At 55.4% G+C, this 24578-nt stretch overlaps 1 protein-coding gene and 1 pseudogene across 4 annotated transcripts; both read left to right on the top strand.

Moving 5' to 3' along the window:
* Positions 1 to 885: 885 nt before the first annotated feature.
* Positions 886 to 24330, top strand: DPP3 (dipeptidyl peptidase 3). 4 transcript variants are annotated; one of them, XM_060175983.1, is made up of 18 exons: positions 886 to 909; positions 2433 to 2707; positions 11210 to 11299; positions 11600 to 11737; positions 12621 to 12695; positions 13059 to 13152; positions 14368 to 14498; positions 14566 to 14696; positions 14782 to 14840; positions 16054 to 16248; positions 17486 to 17598; positions 17846 to 17938; positions 18601 to 18663; positions 18759 to 18883; positions 18972 to 19092; positions 21238 to 21417; positions 22399 to 22561; positions 23773 to 24330. In XM_060175983.1, exons 2-18 carry the CDS (start codon positions 2438 to 2440, stop codon positions 23943 to 23945), a joined length of 2214 nt encoding a protein of 737 aa, XP_060031966.1. In that variant the 5' UTR covers positions 886 to 909; positions 2433 to 2437; the 3' UTR covers positions 23946 to 24330. The 4 variants fall into 4 exon arrangements, with proteins under 4 accessions (XP_060031966.1, XP_007518699.2, XP_060031968.1 ...); XM_007518637.3 differs by lacking the exon at positions 886 to 909 and adding an exon at positions 1266 to 1286; XM_060175985.1 differs by lacking the exon at positions 886 to 909 and adding an exon at positions 1715 to 1735.
* On the top strand, positions 6941 to 7067 carry LOC132534200 (small nucleolar RNA SNORA5; annotated as a pseudogene).
* Positions 24331 to 24578: the final 248 nt, after the last annotated feature.

The following is a 24578-nucleotide window of genomic DNA, read 5'->3' as shown; positions in this document are numbered from 1 at the left end:
CCCAGCTGGTCTCCAGGCCCCCAGCCCTGCTCTTCTTCTTCTTCTAGCGTTTGCCCTTCTTCCGTAGCCAGTCAACAGCGTCAGGTGAGCCTGATGTCAAGTTTCGAGACCTCCTTTGAATCTGGAGAGGTGGCAGTCGTTGACTATGTGGGTCATAGTCTGTCTGGAGCCACAGGGGCAGTTCGGGTCGTCTCTGGCTCCCCAGCGATGGAACATAGCGGCGCACCGGCCATGGCCTGTTCGATAGCGATTGAGGAGGGCCCAGTCATAACGTGCTAGGTCAAAGCCGGGTGGACGCTTGCAGGGGTCTGGGATGAGGTGTTTGTTCTTCACCTCAGCTGACTGCCAACTCTGTTTCCAAGAGTGGAACAGAGAAGTTCAGTGTAGGCGTAGGGGACCAGATTGGGTGACGAGACGTCAAGCGTTGGACAGGGTGGGCGAAGATATCCGCGTATATTGGCAGGTCCGGTCGAGCGTAGACGCGGGAAATGAACTTAGATGATGCCGCATCCCGACGAATATCTGGCGGGGCGATGTTGCTAAGAACTGGCAGCCATGGAACCGGGGTGGAACGGATGGTTCCAGAAATGATCCTCATGGAGGAATATAATTTGGAATCAACCAAGTGGACATGGGGGCTACGGAACCATCCTGGGGCACAGTATTCTGCAGCAGACACCAGAAGCTGCCGGCCCCTCGCCCTCACGCCCTTGGCCGGGAAACGAGCTCCACGTGTGCAGCCCCCTTTCCCGCGTGTGCCCCCCACTGAAGGGCGGCTGGCTCCAAGCACTCCCAAAGGTGGGACCATCTCAGTCCAGGCCGCCGCCTGCTGCCTCACAGTCTCCACCCCCGGGGTCTCGAACCCCGCAAGGAGGAGCTGCCCCTTCATCGCCACGGTGCAGAATGGAGGTGAGGTGGGGGTGCTTTGGGAAAACCCTCAGAGGACAGCGGGGTTGAGACTCGTGTTTGGGGGTTCCGGGTGCTGGGCCTAGGCCACCCCCACTGCCCTGGCCCGACGCGCCAGCTGTGTTTGTGGAAACCGAGCCCGTGGGCGAGATGCGAGCGGACAAAAGGCCAAGGCCTCCGGGGCCATGCTGGCCAGCCAGGGTCGCGCCGTGGGGGGGGGGGGGCGGGCGGTGGCGGGGCCGGCGCGCCGATTGGCTGGAGCCCACGTCCGTCCAGGCCCCGCGGCGCTGTCATTGGCCGGAGGGGGCGGAGTCCGCGGGGCGCGATGAATGGGGCAGCCGGAAGCAGGAAGTGGTTTGCGATCCCAGCAGCTGCAGCAGGTGAGCCGCGGCGCCCGGGCTGGGGGGTCACCGAGTGTCACCCTCCGGGAAGCGGGCGCGGCCGTGCCGAGCCCGAGGCCACCCCCTCTCTGCCTGCATCCGGGGCCCCTCCCAAGTCCTCGTGGCCCCGAGGCCTAGGAGCGCCCTGGACGGCAGAGGGTCAACGCCCCTCTCAGAACCCCGGGCGCCTTGCTGTTGGGACGGAGCCTCGGGGCCTGGGCGGACGGGCGGGGGGCGCTGTGCGGAGCCTGCCCAGGGGTCCGGAGACTCGGGAGGCCCCCCCCGCGCAGGGAGGCCTTAGCCAAGCCGGCTTGGCCCTTAGGAGCCTCCCTCTCTGTCCGGAGTGAGTTTCCCTCCCGCCCCGAACTTGTGCGACTCCGGAGCGCGCGCGCGCGCGTGTGCAGGTCGCGTGCAGGTCGCTGCAGCGGCGGGCGAGCAAAGGCTCCAAGGTGAGCAACTCACTTGGAAGGCCACCTGCTTCCCCAGGGTTGAAAATCGGAAATCTCGAGGGGCAGGAAAGTGAAAGCATGGATTGATGTGAGCACCCTGGGACGGAGGAGCCGGGCTGGAAGCTGGCCCCTGCCGCTGGCGGACCGCTCTGTCCTCGTTTACACAGTGCTGGGTGCGACCGCAGAAGCTTCGGAATAACTCCAGGAGAGGAGGCTGGGTGGGCCCAGAAGGAGGTCGGGAGATAGAGAGAGGCCTGGGTGGGCCATCTGAGGGCTCAGCTGTGTTACTAGGCAGTGCTGGGCCTCAGTTTCCCCGTCTGTGAGACTCGGGGTGAGATTGTCTGAGGGGGTCACTGTCGGTGTGTTGGGTGGGTCACCGAGCCGCTGAGCCTCAGCATACTTGGTGGATGGGTAGATTAGGCTCCCCTTCCTTTTTTCTTTTGTTTTTTTTTTTAAAGATTTTGTTTATTTATTAATGAGTAAGATAGGAGGAGAGAGAGAAAGAACCAGACATCACTCTGGTGGTACATGTGCTGCCGGGGATTGAACTCAGGACCTCATGCTTGAGAGTCTATTGCCATAGCCACTGTGCCACCTCCCGGACAACAGGGGGTTCCCTTCCTTATGGGCTGGTGGAGGGGGGGGGGGGTTGCATGGGGTCAGGAGGGTACAGGCTGACGGTGTTGGTTCTCTACAGGGCCCATGGCGGATACCCAGTACATCCTGCCCAATGACATTGGCGTGTCCAGCCTGGACTGCCGCGAGGCTTTCCGCCTGCTGTCGCCCACAGAGCGTCTCTATGCCCACCACCTGTCCCGGGCCGCCTGGTATGGAGGCCTGGCGGTGCTCCTGCAGACTTCTCCTGAGGCCCCCCACATCTATGCCCTGCTCAGCCGCCTCTTCCGGGCTCAGGACCCTGATCAGCTCCGCCAGCACGCTCTGGCTGAGGGCCTCACCGAGGAGGAGTATCAGGTCAGTTCTCCCAGACCAACTGCATTTGTAGAGTTCCTGCAAGGGGTGAAGGAGCAGGAGGCAGGGGTCCGAAGCCCTTTATCTGCGTTTGAGCGAAGGTTACCAATGCAGGGTGTTTCCATGCCAGAGCCTCAGCCCATGCCGGCAGAGTGTATGGGCTAGTCTGTCTCTCTTTGGGTCGTGGTGACCTGATCCCCAGATGCATGGGCTGCAGGGGGGTGATCGTAGAAGGGCTGTGAGTACAGGCCGAGAGAAGGTGTGAGGCCAGGGTAGGAGGGAGGAAGTCTGCACTCCGAACCAGCTCCTCCACCTGTCCCGTCGGTCTGGGTCTGTTTGGCCAGGTAATGCGTGAGTGTCCTCTTAGTGTAGTGCAACAGTGCAGCCCTCTGCAGAGCTCCCCACTGAGGAAGAGGGGGTCACAGCCTCCCCAGCCCCTGGGGTCACACCCTCCACATGTGCACGCCCATGTGTGTCAGTCCCCTGCTTTCACTGTCACATCAACAAGATCGCTCTGGCCGTGTGCGTGTGTGCGTGGACGTTTTGCACCGAGCAGCTGTGCCTTGCACAACTCCCGGACCCAGGAGCCCACCGCTCCCTTTAGTCTGTGCCGTGAAGCTGGCCACAGCCGTGCACCCTGCAGCTGATGCTGTGTTTTCTCCACCGCGGGACATGCAAGTGGCGCTCAGCTCTTCTCACACTTGTGTGACTGTGGTCTGCTTCTGGAAGTAGCTCTGCTGGATCAAAGGCTGTCTGCAACTGCAGCGGACTGGTGCTGTGAATGATCTTCTGCAAGTCTTTTGCCAAGAATGTATGAGGATATGGCTTGTTCTTTTTCTTTTTTAAATATTTCTTTATTTTCCTTTTTGTTGCCCTTGTTTTGTTGTTGTTATTGATGTCATTGTTGTTGGATAGGACAGAGAGAAATGGAGAGGAGAGGAGAGGAAGACAGAGAGGGGGCGAGAAAGACAGACACCTACAGACCTGCTTCACCGCCTGTGAAGCGACACCCCTGCAGGTGGGGAGCCGGGGGCTCGAACCGGGATCCTTACGCCGGTCCTTGTGCTTTGTACCACGTGCGCTTAACCCGCTGCGCTACCGCCCGACTCCCAGCCCTAGTTTTTTTTGGTTATTGTAGTTGCCATTGTTATCGATGTCGTTGTTAGATAGGAGAGAGAGAAATGGAGAGAGGAGGGGAAGACAGAGAGAGGGAGAGAAAGATAGACACCTGCAGACCTGCTTCACCCCTTGTGAAACGACCCCCTCCCCAGCAGGTGGGGAGCTGGGGGCTCAAACTGGGATCCTTACACTGGTCCTTGAGTTTCATGCCATGTGTGCTTAACCCACTACACTATTCTTCTACTTTAAAGTGTGAGTTTATCTCTGAGCTAAAGCCCAGCTGTTTCTTCTCACTTTTTTGATGTGAACTGTGTCCTGTATCTGCTCATAGAGAGAATGGAGGGGCAGGAGAGATAGAATAATGGTCTCTCATGAAAGTCCCTCTCATGCCTGAGGCTCCAAATTCCCAGTTTCAGTTCCCCACACCACCATAAGCTGGAACTGAGCCAGTGCTCTGTACAAAAGAGGAGAGAGAGAGAGAGAGAGATCAGAACAGATCGCTACCCCCAGTCCCATCCCCACCAACCCTCTCCCCCTGAGACAGAAGCAGGTGCCGAGGTCCACAGCAGAAACCTCCACAGGAAGTAGTGGTGAGGTGAGGAGGAAACCCTGACCTCTGTGGTTTGTGAATTGCTGGAGCTCCGTGGAGATGGCTCTTGAGAGTTAGAAACTGGGGGACCCTGCCACAGGGACTCTCCATTCTTGTGAATTTTAACAGCAGAAGCTCTCGCAGGTTCTCCTAGTGAACCGTTTATAGGGGCAGAAACTACTCTTGCTCTATTCAGTGGGGACGGAGAGTAAGAGCCACTTGAAAGTTCAAGACATCACCTGCCAGGGTTTTCTCAGAACTCAGTTCGCCTGGGGAAAGGGGCGGCCCCCTACTGCAGGCAGCTATAGCCTCCTCTCCCACCTAAGGGACTGGCAGGGACTGGAGGGAAGATGTGGACACACAATGAGAAGCGCGTGTGAAGCTCTCAGTCCTGTGGCACAAGTCCCCTAAGGCTGATGCCTCGTCACAGACTGTGGAACACTGCCCCCACCCTGTACCCCCCCCACACACACTTTACTGGATGCCTCTTTACAGCAGTTCCTTCTGCTCAGTCTGTCACACCTGGCTCTGAGGAGAAGATCTTAAACCAAACTGGAAGACCAAAACCAGCAAATAAACCCCCATGGTTTGAAGAGACAGAGCGAGCTGCAGAATCACACTTAGATGTGGCAGAGCTGCTGCGAGTAGCAGCCCAGAAGTTACAGTAGCTGCCGACTGCCCTGAGGACTGTAATGGATAACGCGGACAGATGGCATGCAAGAACAGACAGACAGTAAAGAGGTGGAATTTCAAGGAGAGTCGGGTGGTAGTGCAGCGGGTTAAGCACACATGATGCAAAGTGCAAGGACCAGCCTAAGGATCCCGGTTTGAGCCCCTGGCTCCCCATCTGCAGGGGTCGTTTCACAGGCGGCGAAGCAGGTCTGCAGGTGTCTATCTCCCCCCCACCGTCTTCACCTCCTCTCTCCAGTTCTCTCTGTCCTATCTAACAATGAAGACATCAATAAACAGTAAGAACTACAATAACAATGAAAAAAAGGGCAACAAAAAGGAAAATAAATAAATATAAAAAAGAGACAAAATTTATAAAACCTAAAAACACTGGAGGTCAAAAGCACGGACAGAAATGAAGTTTGGCTTGGATGGGTTTTGAGTTGGCCTGACACAGCTGAGGTGAGAATCTCTGACCTTAAGGAGAGCTCAATAGAAACCTCCAGAACTAAAAAAAAAAGAAACCTCCAGAACTGAAAGGCAACAAGGAAAAAAAAAAAAATCGCATCTCTATACCCAAGAGCTGTGGGTCATATGTAACTCACAATGGAATTGCCAGTAGGAAAAAAAAAAAAAAAAGAGGGGTCGGAGGGTAGATAGCATAATGGTTATGCAAACAGACTCTCATGCCTGAGGCTCCAGAGTCCCAGGTTCAGTTCCCCGAGCCACCATAAGCCAGAGCTGAACAGTGCTCTGGTAAAAAAAAAAAAAAAAAAAAAACCCAGAGGAAATACCTGAAATAATAATGACTAGAGAATGTCCTTCAAATTAAGGTTGAATACCAAAGCCAGGGATTCAGGAAGCTCAGAGACACCTCACAGCATATGTGTGGGAAGTGGTCCCAGGGACTCACAAGTGCTCAGTGTCACTGCTGAGTAGCCTCCCTGGGCTAGTTGTTTCATTCAAATCTTCAGCAGAGAGAGGACACAAAGTTCCCCCTCCACCGAGTGTCCCTGGTGCTCCCATGTGGTGCTGGAACTCACACTCAGAGCCATGTGCGTGGTTAGGTGTGTGCTTTACTGGGTGGGCAAATTCCCAGCCATGAAGTGGCATACTCAGTGCCCTCATATCCTGCCCTCCCCTCCAAAAAAAAAAAGAAAGATAAAATACTTAGGCAGAAAACCAAAGTTAGAGAAAAAAGTTCTGAAAGTACCAAAGGACATTTTTAATTTGTAGAGTAGCAGAGGTGAGAATTGAGTTGTATTATAAGATACAGAGTTAATATACAGAAGGCAGTTACTTTCCTAAAAACAGTAACTTGAACATGGAGAATTTGAAACAAGAAACAGCACAGTGCAAGATAACTAGCACCTCTCCAAAATCATGTGATACTATGTACAAAACTGGATAAGGCAACTGACAAGACTCTGATGAAAGATGTCAAAGAATAAAAAAATAAAAATTCCATGGACAGGAAGTCATGTTATCAAAATGTCAGTGCCCCCCCACCCTTAACATATTCAATACAATCTCGAGAAAACTCCCAGTGAGTTATTTTATGGATATTAACAGACTAGTTTCAGAGCTTTATGGAGAGGCAGAAAGACTCAGATTAGCCAGCTCAGTACTGAGGAAGAACAAAGCTGGGGGAGTCACTCTGCCCAAATTAAAGACTTATGTACAACTACAGGAATCAAGAAAATGATAGTGGTTTTAAAAAGAGAGGGAATGAAAGAAAAGACAAAGAAATGAATGGAATAGAACAGAAAGTCCAGAGATAGATCCTCATAGACCCAGTCAGCTGATCTTTGACAAAGGAGCAAAGGCAACAATGAGCTGGAACAGAAATCATCTTTTCACACAGCTGTGCCACCTCAGTGCTACCCAATCTATGGTTGGCACTGGCCCACAAAGCTGCCACTCCGACACCCTGCCTCATGGGCCCTGACGCCCAGGTCTCAGGGATAAATTCGGCTACAGGTACTAAGCACACACGTACCACCGCCACCCAGATACCAAAAGCTAATAACCTAGACTTTGGTAAGTGGTGATGGAACAACTAGGCATCTACCTATGCGCAAAGCAGAATCCTTAGAGCCTTCACAAATATGAGCCCAGAATGGATCAGGGACTCAAATGTTAGACACAAGATGACTTGGGACATCAAAGAAAACACAGGAGGAACTTTAGATGAGCTGGCGCATGGAGATGACGGGCTCCATCCAACCCCACGCATGCTCTGTGAGAGGAGTAATGGACAGTGTGGGCCTTGTTAAAGTCGCACGTTTCTGGTGGCTGGGTGAGTAGCTAGCTCATGTGTAGGGCTTGGGTTCAAGTCCCTGGTCCCCAGCTGCAGCGGGGAAGCGCACAAGTGCTACAATGTCTGTCGCCTCTGCTCTCACCCTCTACCAAAGATGCGGCCACGGGGAATGGTGGTTTTACATCGGCGCCAACCTCAGAGATAAAGCTCCTGGGGCAAAAATTTAAAAAGAAGAAGAAGGAGAAGGAGAAGAAGAAGAAGAAATTTCTGTTGTGTGAAAGTCATGGACAGGAGGTTGAACAGACAAACCACAGAGGAGAAAGTACTTGCAGAAGATATTGCTGATAAAAGCTATTACCCACGATATACAAATAAGTTTTTTTTTTTAATCTGTTGATTCACTAACACAAGAGAATGAAAACCACCAGAACATCACTCTGGCACATACCATGCTGGCGATTGAACTCAGGGCCTCATGCTTGAGGGGCCAACATTTTTTTTTTAAGCTCTCTACTGGATAGAGACAGAGATCAAGAAGGAAGGGGGAGATAGATAGAAAGGGAGAGAGAGACACCTGCAGCACTGCTTCACCACTTGCAAAGCTTTCCCCCTGCAGGTGGGGACCAGGGGCTCGAACCTGAGTCTTTGCGCTGTACTGTGCACTCAACCAGGTGTCTGCCACTCAGCCCGAGGGCCCAACATTTTATCTGTTGTGCCACCTCCCAGGCCACTACAGAGAATTTTTGAAACTCAGGATCTTCAGAGACACTCTGCTGAAGATAATCATCTGGCGGATAAGGACGTGAAAGAACTCAACATCGGGAGTCGGGCGGTGGCGCAGCGGGTTAAGCGCAGGTGGCGCAAAGCGCAAGGACCGGAGTGAGGATCCCGGTTCGAGCCCCCGGCTCCCCACCTGCAGGGGAGTCGCTTCCCAGGCGGTGAAGCAGGTCTGCGGGTGTCTGTCTTTCTCTCCCCCTCTCTGTCTTCCCCTTCTCTCTCCATGTCTCTCTGTCCTATCTAACAATGACATCAGCAACAACAATAATAACTACAACAACAATGGAAACAACAAGGGCAACAAAAAGGAAATAAATTTAAACAAAAAGAAAGAAAAAACTCAACATCAAGCCTCAGGGAAACTGCATTTAGGAAACCTTGAGGTACCGCTCCATACCCCGTGGGCGGTCAAGTCCTGAGTCTGAGTTCTAGCTGTTATCAGCTGTGACAGATGGGCCAGTGAGTGGACTGCTGAGGTCACATGCGTGTGTGAGGACAGGGCTGTGGGGGACACTTGTGCTTTCTGCTCAGTTTTGCTATGAACCTAAAACTGTGACACCCCCCCCCCAATAATGCATTTTTCTGTATTATTTTTATTGGATAGAGACAGCCAGAAATTGAGAGGGAAGGGGGTGATAGAGGGAGAGAGAGAGAGAGAGAGAGAGAGAGACACCTGCAACACTGCTTCACCAGTCACAAAGCTTTCCCCCTGCAGGTGGGTACTAGGGGCTTGAACCCAGATCCTTGTGCATTGTAACATGCACTCAACCGGGTGTGCCACCACCTGGCCCCCAAAATAAAGTTTTTAAAAAAAGAGAACCGGTGGCTCGTGTAATTGGAGAGCTGGGCTGGGAACTTCCACGCCTGGCTCAGTCCAGGGCTCTGGGCCCCCTTAGTACAGTCTGTCTTCACCTCTCAACTTTGCTTTCTTTCCTCACCCAGAAGGGGCAGTTCTTAGGCTCTAGGTTCAGTGCTCCCTAGTCTGAAACAGGCCTAGTCTCTACAGCTTGGCCTGTAGAGAGCACACTTTACCACGCGCAAGGACCTGGGTTCAAGCCTCCAGCCACCACCTGGGAGAAAAGGGGAAGCTTCGCAAGTGGTGCTGTGGTGTCTCTGATTCCCTGTCTCTCTAAAAAAAGAATAAGAAGGAAAGAGTCTCAGGGGCTGGGGAGACTTCATATTGGCTCTGCGAAGACACTTTCATACCTGCAGCTCTGAGGTCCCAGGTTCAATCCCTAGCACCACCATAAACCAGAGCTGAGTACTGCTCTGGTGTCTTTCTCTCTCTTTTAATTTTTTAAAATTATTTTTATTTTATTTATTGGGTAGAGACAGCCAGAAATATAGAGAGGAGGGGGAGATAGAGAGGGACAGAGAGATGCCTGCAACACTGCTTCGCTACTCGCAAAGCTTTCCCCCTGCAGGTGGGGACTGGGGGCTCGAACCCAGGTCCTTGTGCATTGTCACATGTGCGCAGCCACCCAGTCTCTCTCTTATTAAAGTAAAATTAAGTAAGTTTTTAAGGGGCCAGGTGGTGGCGCACCTGGTTGAGCGCACATGTTACAGTGCACAGGGACCCAGGTTCAAGCCCCTGGCCCCCACCTGCAAGGGGAAAGCTTCAGGAGTGGTGAAGCAGGGCTGCAGGTGTCTCTCTCTGTCTCTTTCCCTCTCTATCACCCCATTCCCTCTCAACTTCTGACTGTCTCTATCCAGCAAATAAAGTAAAAAAAAATTTTTTTTTAATAAATAAATAAACTTTTAAAAATGAGAGAGAAGGTTCTTGGACCGGCATAAGGATCCCGGTTCGAGCCCCCGGCTCCCCACCTGCAGGGGGGTCGCTTCCCAGGTGGTGAAGCAGGTCTGCAGGTGTCTGTCTTTCTCTCCCCCTCTCTGTCTTCCCCTCCTCTCGATTTCTCTGTGTCCTATCCAATAACAATGACAGTAATAGCAACAACAACAGTAATAACGATAATAACGATAAACTACAAGGGCAACAAAAGGGGAAAAAATAGCCTCCAGAAGCAGAGGATTTGTGGTGCAGGCATCGAGCCCCAGCAATAACTCTGGAGACGGAAAAAAAGAGAGAGAGAGATGAAAGAGTCCCAGTAAAAGCAACAGACTCTGCATCCCAGAGATTTCCGGGGAGGGCTCTCACTGGCCGGCTTGAGCGGGAGACAGGGAGGTGGCGCCTCCCAAGAGAAGGGTGAGGTCTTGCTGGCAGTGCACAGGCAGTGAGGTTTGGGCCAACGTTCCAGAATAAATGGTCACGGCCTCTCTGCCTCTAACCTGATGTTTGGGCCGCCAGGTGGGGGTCGGGGGTGGGCAGAGGACAGAGTCCTGCAAGAGAGGCATGTTTGAACTTGACCTTAAAGATCAGAGGAGGTGGGGTAGGTGGCTGAAAGGCGAGGAGCACAGGGAGCACAGAGAGTGGGCTGGTGAGCGCTGGTGTGTGGGAGCTGCTGGGGCCCGATGGGCCTGACGGCGGGTGTGGGGACCAGTCTGCATAGTATCAGCCTGTGGGGCCTGCTCGGTACCCCAGATTCCACCCTTGCCGGTTCCTCTGGGTGTCTGCCACTTCAGAGGGTGTCTCCTTAGGGCAGGAGGCTGGGGCGGTGGTTCTTCTCCGTCTCTGATGTCCTCTCCCCCATCTGAGGCCCTCTCCCCCATCTCTGAGGCCCTCTCCCCCGTCTCTGAGGCCCTCTCCCCCATCTCTGATGTCCTCTCCCCCGTCTCTGAGGCCCTCTCCCCCGTCTAATGCCCTCTCCCCATCTCTGATGTCCTCTCCCCCATCTCTGAGGCCCTCTCCCCCGTCTCTGAGGCCCTCTCCCCATCTGATGCCCTCTCCCCCATCTCTGATGCCCTCTCCCCCGTCTCTGAGGCCCTCTCCCCATCTGATGCCCTCTCCCCCATCTCTGATGCCCTCTCCCCCGTCTCTGAGGCCCTCTCCCCATCTGATGCCCTCTCCCCCATCTCTGATGCCCTCTCCCCCGTCTCTGAGGCCCTCTCCCCATCTGATGCCCTCTCCCCCATCTCTGATGCCCTCTCCCCCGTCTCTGAGGCCCTCTCCCCCGTCTGGTGCCCTCCCCCACAGGCATTCTTGGTCTACGCCGCGGGCATCTACTCCAACATGGGCAACTACAAGTCTTTTGGTGACACCAAGTTTGTCCCCAACTTGCCCAAGGTGAGCTGGGGTTTGGGTGGGGTGGGCAGTGCAGCAGATGGATCCCAGCTGGAGAGGGGCTGGGGGCAGGGGCCTGACCTTTTCACTGCCTCCACATAGAAGGCGAAGTGCGGGTTCCCTCCCACAGCAGGCTGCAAGGCAGCTGCAGAATCGGGCTGTGGAGAAGCTGGGTGTGAAGCCCGGAGCAGAGGCGAGGGCTTCATTTCCCCAGCACTGCCAGAATGTGGGACCACATTCCACAGGGAGGCCTCAGACTCTCTGAAGGCTGTGGTGCTCCCCACCTCCTCCCACCCCCCGCAGGAGAAGCTGGAGCGGGTGATCCTGGGGAGCGAGGCCGCCCAGCAGAACCCAGAAATAGTGCGGGGCTTCTGGCAGACCTGCTCGGAGCGCATGTTCTCCCTGGAGCCCAGGCTGCGACACCTGGGGCTGGGGAAGGAGGTGAGGCCTCTGCTGCGGGCGGGGGATGGGAGCCTGCGGGACCACCCGGAGTGGAAGGAGGGGACTGGAAGGGGCATCTATCTCGCACTCTTGAGGCAAAGCCACTCCCCACAGCCAGTCTTGTTTTATCTGTAAAGTGTGTGTGTGTGGCGGGGGGGGGGGGGGGGGGGGGGGGGTGGCCCGGCCTGGGCGGTGGCTCAGCGGCAGAGGATGCCCTCCATACGCGGGGCCCTGGGTTCCCTGGCAGGCCATGGATGCTGGGAAGGCGCTTGGATGTCTTTACATCTCCCTCCTCTCTCAAAATACAAACTAAAAATTGGGCCGGCAACCAGGAGACAGCTCAGTGGGTAGAGCATATGCTTTGTCAGGCCTGAGGCCCTGGGTTCTTTCCCGAGCACCACACGAGCACCACGCACAGCGCCAGGGTGACTCGGTGGGCGGTGGAGTGGTTCCCTCCCTCTCACCCTTTTCTCGTTTCTTAAAATGGGGCTCGGGAGGCCATTCAGCAGTGTCGCCCATGTGTGAGGCCCTTAGTTCACCCACTGGAGAAGGAGGAGGAGGGGAAGAGAGAGAGAGAGAGAGAGAGAGAGAAGGAGGAGGAGGCTTTGGATCTCCCAGGATGCTTTGTGCAGGAGGGTGGAGCTGGGGTCCCGGTGGGGGGTGGGAGTCCCAGGTCTGGGAACTGTGAGGGTCGGGTGCAGCAGCCACCCCAGGGAGGGAGGCTGGAGACTGCCTCTGCTGCTAGTCCTGTGTCGCCGCCATCCTGGAAAGGAGGGTGTGAGCAGGAGGGATGGAAAGCCCCGGGCAGGAGAGGCTGCCAGCACCCCTGTAGCACCATGACCTCTCAGCCTCCCTTTGCTGCCATCTTTGCCCTCCTCCCCAGGGAATCACCACCTACTTCTCTGGGGACTGCACCATGGAAGATGCCAAACTGGCCCAGGACTTTCTGGACTCACAGGTTTGGGGTTCGGGGAGCCACCCCTCCCCCCTTCCCCACATACACACACTCTGGTCACCACAAGCTCTTTGTTGTGGCCCAGAGACAAAGCTCAGGAAGTGTCAGCTGGCCTCAGAAGTCCTCATGGGCACTTGGGACTGAGCCCCCACCCTCACTCCAGACTCCCAGCTCCACACCTGTGCGATGGCGCCCCCTCATGGAGCCTCCTGAAAGTGGTTATCACTCAGCCCTCTGTGTCCCTCCCAAGCTGCCAGCTGTTGCCCCAAATCTTCTCTCCCTGGTGGGACGCCCTTGCCCTCTCACACCCCACAGTCCTCTCTGGACTTTCTCTCCCCCGAGCCCCCCTGCCCTGGTCTTTTCCAGAATCTCAGTGCCTACAACACTCGGCTCTTCAAGGCCACGGGCCCGGATGGGAAGCCTTGCTATGAGGTGCGGCTGGCTTCCGTGCTGGGCACAGGTGAGCCTGCCCCCCTCCCACAAGAACCACAAGAACGGGGAGTTGGGCTGTAGCGCAGCGGGTTAAGCACAGGTGTCGCAAAGCACAAGGACCGGCATAAGGATCCCGGTTCGAACCCCGGCTCCCCACCTGCAGGGGAGTCGCTTCCCAGGCGGTGAAGCAGGTCTGCAGGTGTCTATCTTTCTCTCCTCCTCTCTGTCTTCCCCTCCTCTCTCCATTTCTCTCTGTCCTATCCAACAACGACAACAACAATAATAACTACAACAATAAAACAACAAGGGCAACAAAAGGGAATAAATAAAATAAATATTTAAAAAAAAAAAAAAGAAGAACCACAAGAACCTGGGAGGTTCTTGTGGTTTGGGCCCTGGCACCGCATGGGAGTTGATGGACAGCACCAGAGGAAGCTCCATGAGTGATGGAGCGGTGCATTTCTCCCCCCCCCCCCATATAGAATTTTAAAATTGGCCCAGAGAGGCCGCTCAGCAGTGGCACTGCGTGCACACCATGAGTCCCTGCTTTTAACGGTGTGCATTAAAAACCAAGGCAAACAGTGCTTTTGTCTTCACATCGTAAAATGGAGGTGATAATTTCCCTCCTCCCCCAGAACTGGCAAGAGGCTTAAATGAATGAGCACGTGCAGAGCACTTAGAATGTTCACATTAAAAAAAAAAAAAAAGAATATTCACATTTCAAGAGATAAGTATTCTTCAAGATGGGCCATTATACTAGTTTATGTCAGCGCTGAGGAGCCATAGAGGGTCCCAGAGTGCGGACCAGGCAGTGGCGTGCCTGGTAGAGCACACAATTACAGTGCACAAGAACCCAGGTTCGAGCCCCTGGTCCCCACCTGCAGGGGGAAAACTTCACAAGCAATGAAGCAGGGCAGCAGGTGTCTCTCTGTCTCTCTCCCTCTCTATCTCCCCTCCCCTCTCAATTTCTCTTTGTAACTAAAATAAATAAATACGGGGCCAGGTGGTAGCACGCCCATTTAAGCAAGGCCCCAGGTTCAAGCCTCTGACCCCCACCTGCAGGGGGGGAGCTTCAGGAGTGAAGTAGAGCTACAAGTGTCTGTGTCTCTCTCCTTCTCTATCTTCCCCTCCCCTCTGTTTTTCTCTCACCATCCAATAAGACATAAAAACAATTTAAATAAATACAAATATTTTCAGAGGAGGAGGTGCTAGAGCCCTCTCTGAGCTGCCCCTTTCCCCACAGAGCCTCACCCGGACTCTGAAGTGTCTTCCAGGCTGAAGAGCTATGAATTCCGGGGGAGCCACTTCCAGGTGACCCGAGGGGATTATGCTCCCCTCCTCCAGAAGGTGGTGGAGCACCTGGAGAAAGCCAAGGTAGAGGCGGCTGCCATCTGGGGTGGGGCTGGGGCCGGGGCCAGGCTGACTGGCCCTGCTTGTACAGACACACGCGGCCAATAGCCACCAGGACCGGATGCTGGCCCAGTATATCGACAGCTTCACCCAGGGCTCTATCGAGGCTCACAAGCGGGGCTCCCGCTTCTGGATCCAGGACAAGAGCCCCATCGTGGAGAGGTGAGGTGCCCAGCCTCGCGCCCCTGCCCCCCACCCTTGCCCGCCACCTGCCCACCCCAACACCACCACCCCCTTCTCTCCCCAGCTACATCGGGTTCATCGAGAGCTACCGAGACCCCTTTGGCTCCCGGGGAGAGTTTGAAGGTAAAGCCTCGGAGCAGGGATGCCCCTTCCTGCCACCTGAGCCACCCCCAGACACACGGTAGTAACCACACAGCCAGTGCTGATGGGGGTGGTGGTGGCAGCCTGTGTACAACGCACTGCGCTACGTCAGCACCGCTAGACGCTGTCAGCCCGGGGACCTCTGGCCTCGGGTTCCACATGTGACTCCTTTCGGGGGTGTCATGGGAGTGAGGGGTTGTAGACAGAACACTGAGCACAGTGTGGGCACTAGGGTGGGGCAGGCTGCCTGGGGGACCCCTTGCTCACACCCCATAGTCACACCAGGGGAGCCAGCCTGGGGTGTCTGCCAAGTCTTACCTTCCTCGGCCCTGGATGCGGAGTCTATAGCATCTGGTTGCTGGGAACCAGAGAGTGGAGGGGACTGGGTGGTGGCTCACCTGGTTGGCTGCACGTTACCATGCTCCTGGACCCAGGTTCAAGCCCCTGCTCGCCCACCTGTAGAGGGAAAGCTTCACGAGTGCTGAAACAATGCAGCCGGCCTCTCTCTTGCTCTCTCCCTTTCCATCTCCCTCCCTTCACGGTTTCTCTCTGTCTCTATCCAATAAGTGAATAAAAAAAATAAAGAGGGAGTCGGGCTGTAGCGCAGCGGGTTAAGCACAAAGCGCAAGGACCGGCGTAAGGATCTCGGTTCGAGCCCCCGGCTCCTCATCTGCAGGGGAGTCGCTTCACGGGCGGTGAAGCAGGTCTGCAGGTGTCTGTCTTTCTCTCGCTCTCTCTGTCTTCCCCTCCTCTCTCCATGTCTCTCTGTCCTTTCCAACAACAGCGACATCAATAATAACTACAACAATAAAACAACAAGGGCAACAAAAAAAGGGAATAAATAAATATTTTAAAAAAGAAAGAAAGAAAGAAAGAAAGGGCAGAGGGGGAGAAAGGAAAGGCCCAGTTGCCCTCTTGGGGGTGTTTAGAGTCAACAGCTCCGCGAGCAGACGGGCCCAAGGAGGCAGCAGGTGGGCACAGCCCCGCACAGCTCCCCTGCCCTGCTACCCGCCCCATCTCAGGTTTCCTAGCAAAGCCGCTTACCCATGAGGCCTCTGAAGACGGTGGGGCGGGGTTCTCCCCATGGTATCACGTCCACAGCAAGTGCCTTATGCGTGTCATGACTGTGGGCGATAGGGGCAGGCACCCCTCCCCGCTACAGCCCTGCCATCCCACGGTCCCACCCGCCCTGCAGGCTTTGTGGCCATGGTGAACAAGGCCATGAGCGCCAAGTTCGAGTGCTTGGTGGCGAGCGCGGAGCAGCTGCTGAAGGAGCTGCCCTGGCCCCCCGCCTTCGAGAAGGACAAGTTCCTCACCCCCGACTTCACCTCCCTGGACGTCCTCACCTTCGCGGGCTCCGGCATCCCTGCCGGCATCAACATCCCCAACTGTGAGTGTCCTCCACCCACAGCGGTGGCCCTGGCCCCCCCCCCCCCCCGGCCCCTCCACACACTGGTCTCGGCCACACGTGGTCGCTGTCATCAGTCATCACTGTCTGGGATATACAGGAGACGTGGAGGCCAGAGCACTGCTCAGCTCCGGGCTGGGGACTGAGCCTGCGGCCTCTGGGCCTCGCACACGTTCGCGCACGTGGGTTCTGTGCTCTAACACGTCGGACTGTCTCCCACCCTACTCCTTTTTCAAGTTAAAAAGTGTATTATTTGGGAGACTGAGGAGACAGGATAGTGGTTCTGCAAAAGACTTCCATGCCATAGGCTCTGAGGTCTCAGGTTCAGTCCCAGCACCACCTTAAGCCAGAGCTGAGCAGGTCTCTGGTGTGTCTCTCTCTCTCTCTCTCTCCATATATATGTGTGTGTCACTAAATTTTTTTTAAATGAATAAATTTAAGCAAATTTATTAAAAAATGTTTGTTGGATAGAGACAGAAAGACAGGAAAAGGGAGACAGGGATAGAGAAAGGAAGACAATGATGATACTTCTTCATCGCTCATGAAGTTTTCCCCCGTGGATGGGGACTAGAGGTTTGAACCAGGGTCCTTGCACATGGTAACGTGTTTAGCCAGGTGTACCACCACCAGCCCCCTTGAAAAAGCATTTTCCGGGAGTCAAGCTGTAGCACAACAGGTTAAGCACAGGTGGCGCAAAGCGCAAGGATCCCGGTTCAAGGCCTGGCTCCTCATCTGCAGGGGAGTCACTTCACAAGAGGTGAAGCAGGTCTGCAGGTGTCTGTCTTTCTCTCTCTGTCTCTGTCCTCCCCTCCTTTCTCTATTTCTCTCTGTCCTATCCAACAACAATAATAACTACAACAATAAAAAACCAGATGGGCAACAAAAGGGAATAGATAAATATATATATAAAAAAAGCATTTTCCATCCAGTGCTGAACAAGTGACCTCCATGGCCAATTTCTGTGTTTTGTGGAGTGGGGGGAGAGAGAGAGAGAGAGAGAGAGAGAGAGAGAGAGAAAGAGAAAGCAAAGTTACTCTGGTACTGTGCCCCCATCTGGAGCTCCCTTGGTGCTGTTCATGGTGCTGCCACGTGCCTCCAGGGGTGGAACCCAGGGCCTCGGGTGTTAAAGGAATGTGGTCCAGCCAGGAGCCACCTCCCGACCCCACAGCCTGTTCTAGTCTGTGCCCGTGACTTTGCCCCTCATCCCCGGCCCCTGCAGATGATGACCTGAGACAGACGGAAGGCTTCAAGAATGTGTCTCTGGGCAACGTGCTGGCCGTGGCCTACGCCACGAAGCGGGAAAAGCTCACGTTCCTGGAGGAGGAGGACAAGGTGGGCACTGGCGGGCATCCCGGAGCGGTGCTGGGCTGGGCTGGGCTGGGCTCTGCTGGGGCAGGAAGACCGAACTCAGCTTCCCCAGCCGAGCTGTGTGACCACGTGGCTTCAGGCCCCATTTCTGGCCCATAATGGAGGAGGGGTGGTACAGCCCAGGGACCTGGACCGAGCATGGGGGCGAGGGCAGCCGAGTGGGTGGCCATGGTGGCACTGTGTCCAGTCACGTCCCCACCTGTCATGGCAGGACCTGTACATCCGCTGGAAAGGACCCTCCTTCGACGTGCAGGTGGGGCTGCATGAGCTGCTGGGCCACGGCAGCGGCAAGCTCTTTGTGCAGGTGAGGCTGGGGCGGCCCCCAGAGCCTCCCGGGGCACGGCCCCCAGCTCCCTGGCCTGAGGGTTAGCCCTTCCCAGGGGTGACTGCTCTAGCTTCATCCTCAGGGGGTTGGGGTCTTAAGGAAAGTGCCACCCATCACACACACACCCATCACACACACACACACACACACACACACACACACTCCTAGGAACTCCACGGCTTGGATGAGGCCTGCAGGATAATTCAATAGAAATCCCGGCGGAAAAGAAGGATTTCACTCGGGGCATGGGGTGCAGGCTCAAGCTAGAGACACACATGTAGTGTTCCCCTTTGTACCTCAGGAAGTGCCCAGGGAAGGGCCACCCAGGCTTTCTGGGCCACCCATGGGGGCATCCCCACAGGGGCCCAGAGATACTGAATCTCTGAACAAGGGCCCTCTTCATGTCCTGCCGTGTGTGTGTGTGTGTGTGTGTGTGTGTGTGTGTGTGTGTGTGTGTGTGTATGTATCTGTGTGTGTGTGTGGGGGTCTGTTCAGATAGCAGGACTCACAGACTGCAGTATCAGAACCCCACTGTCTCCCCCGCAGTACATGCTCCCAGACTCACTTTGGACCCAGGGCTGAGGCCTGGCCAGAGGCCCCCTCCACTCACTCAGCCCCCACACCCCCACCTTCTCCAATAGGATGAGAAAGGAGCCTTCAACTTCGACCAGGCGACAGTGGTCAACCCAGAAACTGGAGAGCAGGTAAGAGCTGCCTCGCTATGTGGGGGGGCCCTAGGGGTTCTGGGGGGCGTGGCCAGTGCCCCATAGCCCACATCCCCTTGGGCCTCCCCCCCCAGATCCAGAGCTGGTACCGGAGCGGGGAGACCTGGGACAGCAAGTTCAGCACCATCGCCTCCAGTTACGAAGAGTGCCGGGCCGAGAGTGTGGGGCTGTACTTGTGCCTGCACCCCCGAGTGCTGGAGTACGGGCAGCGCGGAGCCCTCGGGTGCTGGCGGGCGGCCAGAGCCTGGGCAGCCACTCACCACCCTGCCGCCTTCCCCCACCCCCAGGATCTTTGGCTTCGAGGGAGCAGACGCGGAAGACGTCATCTACGTGAACTGGCTCAACATGGTCCGTGCCGGGCTGCTGGCGCTGGAGTTCTACACACCAGAGGCCTCCAGTTGGAGACAGGTGGGCACAGGGGACCCCCTCCCCAGGAAGGAGGGGGCTTCGAGTGGGAGAACATGGGGATGACCTTGCCCCTGAGGCGCCCACAGCAGGTGTGACCACAGGCCCCATGTGGATGGGGACTCGACGTGAGCCTTAGTGTCCGAGTCTGAAATGGGAGTGGTGCATGGGCCTCATGCCCTCTGGGGCATAGTTAAGGCTCCATGCCCACTAGATGCCACTACTCCCTGTTTAAATCACAGATGGAGGGGGCCAGGTGGTAGCACAGTGGGTTAAACGCACATGGCGTGAAGCACAAGGACCGTCGTAAGGATCCCAGTTCAAGCCCCCGGCTCCCCACCTGCAGGGGAGTCGCTTCACGAGCAGTGAAGCAGGTCTTCAGGTGTCTATGTCTCTCCCCCTCTCTGTCTTCCCCTACTCTCTCCATGTCTCTCTGTCCTATCCAACAACAACAACAGCTATAACAACAATAACAATAAAAATAGGAACAAGGGCAACAAAAAATGGGGAATATGGCCTCCAGGAGCAGTGGATTCATGGTGCAGGCACTGAGCCCCAGCAATAACTCTGGAGGGAAAAAAAAAAAAGCACAGATGGAGACAGAGTGGGGTCAGGGGTGGATAGCATAATGGCTCTACAAAGAGCCTCTCATGCCTGAGGCTCCGTAGTCTCCATACCGCCATAAGGCAGAGCTGAGCAGTGCTCTGGTTAAAAATCCAAATATATATCAATATTTGTATTTTAAGTTTTTTTTTTAATATTTTATTTATTTTTCCCCTTTTGTTGCCCTTGTTGTTTTATTGTTGTAGTTATTATTGTTGTTGTTGTTGGATAGGACAGAGAGAAATGGAGAGAGAGAGGGGAAGACAGAGAGGAGGAGAGAAAGATAGACACCTGCAGACCTGCTTCACCACCTGTGAAGCGACTCCCCTGCAGGTGGGGAGCCGGAGCTCGAACGGGATTCTTATGTCGGTCCTTGTGCTTTGCGCCACCTGCGCTTAACCCGCTGCGCTACAGCCCGACTCCCAATATTTGTATTTTAAACCAGAGCATGTATATACATACATGCACACATATACACACCAAAGAGACGGAGAGGGAGAGACACACCACAGCACGGCCCCACCACACAAGAAGCTCGCCCTTTGCACGGTACTCCCATGAGGTGGCCAGGGGTGCTGACTTATGTCCTTGCTCATGGGAAGATGTTTGTTCTGCTGGATGCGCAGTCTCCAAACCCCAGTACCCTCATCTTAGAACTGGGGGGAATTGAGGCAGCAAGTGGTGAAACACTTGCATCCCTGAGGGCCCAGCTTCAACCCCCAGCACCAGCCACCATATGCCAGAGCTGAGCAGTGCTCTGGTCTCTCTGTCTCGGGAAAATAAACAAAGCTATATGCTGGGGCCGGGCGGTGGCGCACCTGATTGCGCGCACCTGTTATAGTGCGCAAGGACCCAGGTTCAAGCCCCCAGTCTCCACCTGCAGGGGGAAAGCTTCTCAAGTGGTGAAATAGTGCTACAGGTGTCTGTCTGTCTCTCTCTCTCTCTCTCCCTATTTCCCCTCCCCCCTTGATTTCTGGCTGTCTCTATCCAATAAATAGAGATAATTACAAAAAAAAAAAAAAGCTATATGTTGAAAAGGTTAAATAACGCATGTTTAAAGAGGTAGATGATGAAATAACTCACAGGTAAGCCGCAGAGCCTGGGTTTTAAAGTCAAATGAGTGTGTTTTGAGGAAGTATTACATCATCAAAAGAAGACACGTTTTAAAGTCGGGAGACTGAGGTCTGGATCCTGTCCCTTACCAGAAGCTGTGTGACTCTGAGCAAGTCCCTGCACCCACCTGGGCCTCTGATCCTGGAAGCTCAGATAATGATTGCAGAGGAGGCGGCAGCGCTCGGGGCAGGGCTGGGAGACACAGGTTGAGGTGGGGGAGAAAGGAAAGACCAGGACTTCCCGTACCCCAGGGCAGGCTGCCTGGCTGGCTGTGAGCAGCTGAGGGAGGAGGCATTGGGGGTTGAGGAAGAGGCAGAAAGAGCTCTGCACGGCAGGGAACAAAGCCTCCCGATTACTGTTATTTGGTCCCCTGCCCTGGGTACTCCATGCTGCCCAGCACCGTGGGCGATGCCTTCCATTCTGGCCCTGCAGGCCCACATGCAGGCCCGGTTTGTGATCCTGAGGGTCTTGCTGGAAGCCGGCGAGGGGCTCGTTACGGTCACCCCCACCATGGGCTCCGATGGGCGCCCGGATGCCCGCGTCCGCCTTGACCGCAGCAAGATCCAGTCTGTGGGCAAACCTGCACTGGAACGGTTCCTGAGGAGACTCCAGGTAGGGCCCTGCCCAGCCATCCAGCCATCCAGCCATCCCGCCAGTTTGTTCTCTCCCTCACTGAGATCGTACACAGGCGTTAAGCCCTGGACAGCACAGTGAGTCCACTTAGCGTGGGGCAGGAGCAGCTGAGTCGCTCTGGGAGGCTTTTTCCATTGCAGAGAGAGGATAGTAAGCAGCAGACATGCAAACAAGACAGGACCCAGGTGATTCAGATGATGACACCCACCGGAAAGATAATAAAAGCTGGCGATGTGACAGCAAATGAGATTGGGGGGCGGGGAGGAAGTAGAGTCCCCATGGCCAGGGCGACCAGGGAAGGCTTCTTGGAAGAGGTGGCATTTGAGCTGGAATTTGAGTGCCAAGGAGGAAGTAGCCATGAAAAGACAACGGGATGTCGTGGTCCAAGGTCTGAAGCCTGGAATGAGCTGGGTTGGCTGAGGGACAGAAAGAGATCTGGAGCCTGGGGAGAGAGGGAGAGAGGGGCAGTGCTTAGTGGGGTCTGGACCCCACCCCCTCCTCAGGCGTGTGTAGAGTTGGGAATCTTTGGGGTAGACAGACTGTCTCGTCTGCCACATGAGGTGTCACCTGCCTCGCCTGGCAAGAATGAACTGAGTCAGCAGTCTGACGGGAAGGGGGACGTCAGGGCTGGGTGGTGGTGCGCCCAATAGGACACACACGTTACCATGCATGGGGACCCAGTTCAAGCCCTTGGTTCCCAGCTGCAGGAGAGAACCTTTGAGTGGCAGAGCAATGCTGCCAGCTTCTCTCTCATTCCCCAGCACCCTATAAAGCAAAGCCCAGGCTGGAGGCATTCCTGCCCTCTGTGTCTGCAGCTCAGATGAGGCTGTCGGGGGAGAGATGATGGCTTCCCTCAGACAGCGGGCATGGGTCGTGTGAGCAGGTGGCCAGGGTCAAGCACCACCCTGTGGACTCAGCTGGCACTTGTGGTGGACACGGGCCCCCTCCCCCTCCCCACAGGTGCTCAAGTCCACAGGGGATGTGGCTGGGGGCAGGGCCCTGTACGAGGGGTACTCGGCGGTCACGGACGCGCCCCCCGAGTGCTTCCTCACCCTCAGGGACACGGTGCTGCTCCGCAAGGAGTCCCGGAAGCTCATTGTTCAGCCCAACACCCGGTTGGAAGGTAAGGCCCGTGCACGCAGGGCACTATGGGAGCCAGGGAAGACCTGCCAGGCTGTCTGAAGTTCAGGGAAGGCTGACAGGGAGAATCCTCCATCTCCCCTCACCTCCTGTCCACCCCTGTGACTGCCTCCCCCCGCCAGCCCTTATGCCAGTGCCTTGGCCTGTAACTGCCACCATGCCACCACCTCACACACGCAGATGTGCTGACTGTGAGCTGGCAACTGGTTCAGAGGAAGCCCACAAGGTAGGGACTTGGAGAGCAGACAGAACCAAGGCCGAGGGTGAGGCCAGGCCAGGCAGTGCAGAGGGGCCCAGCGGACCAGGTAGTAGAAGTCAGTGATGCAGAGCCCTGGGCATACTGGCAGTCCCCGTGTCCCTTTCCCTGTGTCTGTGTCGCATCGTGCCTTTTCCAGTACAGTCTTCAGGGAGGTGGAACACTGGTAGCACACAGGATGTGCAGGCTGGAGCTCCCAGGATTGGTCCCCAGTACCAGGAGCCAGAGCTGAATGGTGCTACAGTCAAAGCAAACTAGGGGGTAGGGTTAAGTGTGGTGCACCAGGTTAAGCACACATAGTATGAAACTCAAGGATCCAGATTGGAGCCCCTGGCTCCCCACCTGCAGGGAGGTCACTTCACAAGCGGTGAAGCAGGTCTGCAGGTGTCTGTCTTTCTCTCCCCATCTTCCCCTCCTCTTTCGATTTCTCTCTGTCCTATCCAACAACGACAGCAATAACAACAATAATAACAAAAAACATAAGGATCCCAGTTCAAGCCCCCGGTTCCCCACCTGCAAGGGAGTCGCTTCAGAGGCGGTGAAGCAGGTCTGTAGGTGTCTGTCTTTCTCTCCCCCTCTCTGTCTTCCCCTCCTCTCTCCATTTCTCTCTGTCCTATCCACCAACAACAACATCAATTACAACAATAACTACAACAATAAAACAACTAGGGCAACAAAAGGGAATAAAAAAAAAATAATAATAACAAAAACAATGATAACAAGGGCAACAATGGGGAAAATGGCCTCCAGGAGCAGTGGATTCATAGTGTAGGCACCAAGCCCCAGCGATAACCCTGGACAATAAAGAAAGAAAGAAGGTCTTTTGACTAAAGCATCAAGCGTAGTTTGGAGCACTTGGTGAGGCCTCAGGAAGCACCAGCTGTTCCCACGGCAAAGGTGGGCTGCCTGGTTAGGTCTGTCTCTCCCCCATACCCCAGGCTCAGACGTGCAGCTTCTCGAGTACGAGGCCTCGGCAGCTGGCCTCATCCGCTCCTTCTCCGATCGCTTCCTGGAGGATGGGCCCGAGCTGGAGGAGACCCTCACCCAGCTGGCCGCAGCCGATGCCTGCTTCTGGAAGGGCCCCAGCGAGACCCCCCCGGGCCAGGCTTGAAGAGGATCTGTGTGGTCCCTCATGCCCACACCATCAAAGCAAGCCTGCAAGGGGGTGGCATGGGGGCCTCGCGTGTGCATCTGTGTGTGTGTGGGGGGGGAGGCGGAAGGGACAAGAGCTCAGACCTTGGTGCTACCTCAGCTGAGGGCAGTGACACTAACCTCCCACCTGCCGGCACTTGCCATTGACTGAGTACTGCCCCTGACTCAGTGTGTCTGATTTAGGCCACCGTCCTCGGTGGTGTGGGCAAGGCAGGGCTCCTTGTCCTGCTTCCCTGATGAAGAGGCCAGTTCCAAGGAGTGAAACCCAGACCCACGGGACCCGACACTCCTCTCCCATACCAGTGCTCTTCGCAGAAAAATAAAGATTGCAGGCTGCCATTCTTTGCAAGTGTGCCAGTCCTCCTTGCCTTTGTCTTGTTTGCTTTCTGCAGGGCAGGGGCAGGGTGGGAACATCTAGGCCTGGGGAGAGGACAGGGGCATCACTGAGCCCCCATCCACAGTCAGATGGGATTTTACATTTGTTTAAGTCTTTCTAGGACAGAGAGACATTGAGTGGGGTGATAGGGAGGGAGAGAGAATGAAAGACACCTGCAGCACTGCTTCACTGTTCACAAAGCTTAACCCTGCTGGT

Source organism: Erinaceus europaeus, chromosome 17, assembly GCF_950295315.1.
Source record: "Erinaceus europaeus chromosome 17, mEriEur2.1, whole genome shotgun sequence".
Taxonomy (NCBI): Eukaryota; Metazoa; Chordata; class Mammalia; order Eulipotyphla; family Erinaceidae; genus Erinaceus; species Erinaceus europaeus.
The sequence above is the reverse complement of the archived record's forward strand: the minus strand, read 5'-3'. Positions and strand labels throughout refer to the sequence as shown.

Coding starts and splice junctions, on each gene's coding strand:
- DPP3 (XM_060175983.1), top strand. CDS start 2,438: ATGGCGGATACCCAGTACATCCTGCCCAATGACATTGGCGTGTCCAGC. Junction 14,841..16,053: donor CTCCCGGGGAGAGTTTGAAG/GTAAAGCCTCGG, acceptor CCCGCCCTGCAG/GCTTTGTGGCCATGGTGAAC. Junction 18,664..18,758: donor ACCCAGAAACTGGAGAGCAG/GTAAGAGCTGCC, acceptor CTCCCCCCCCAG/ATCCAGAGCTGGTACCGGAG.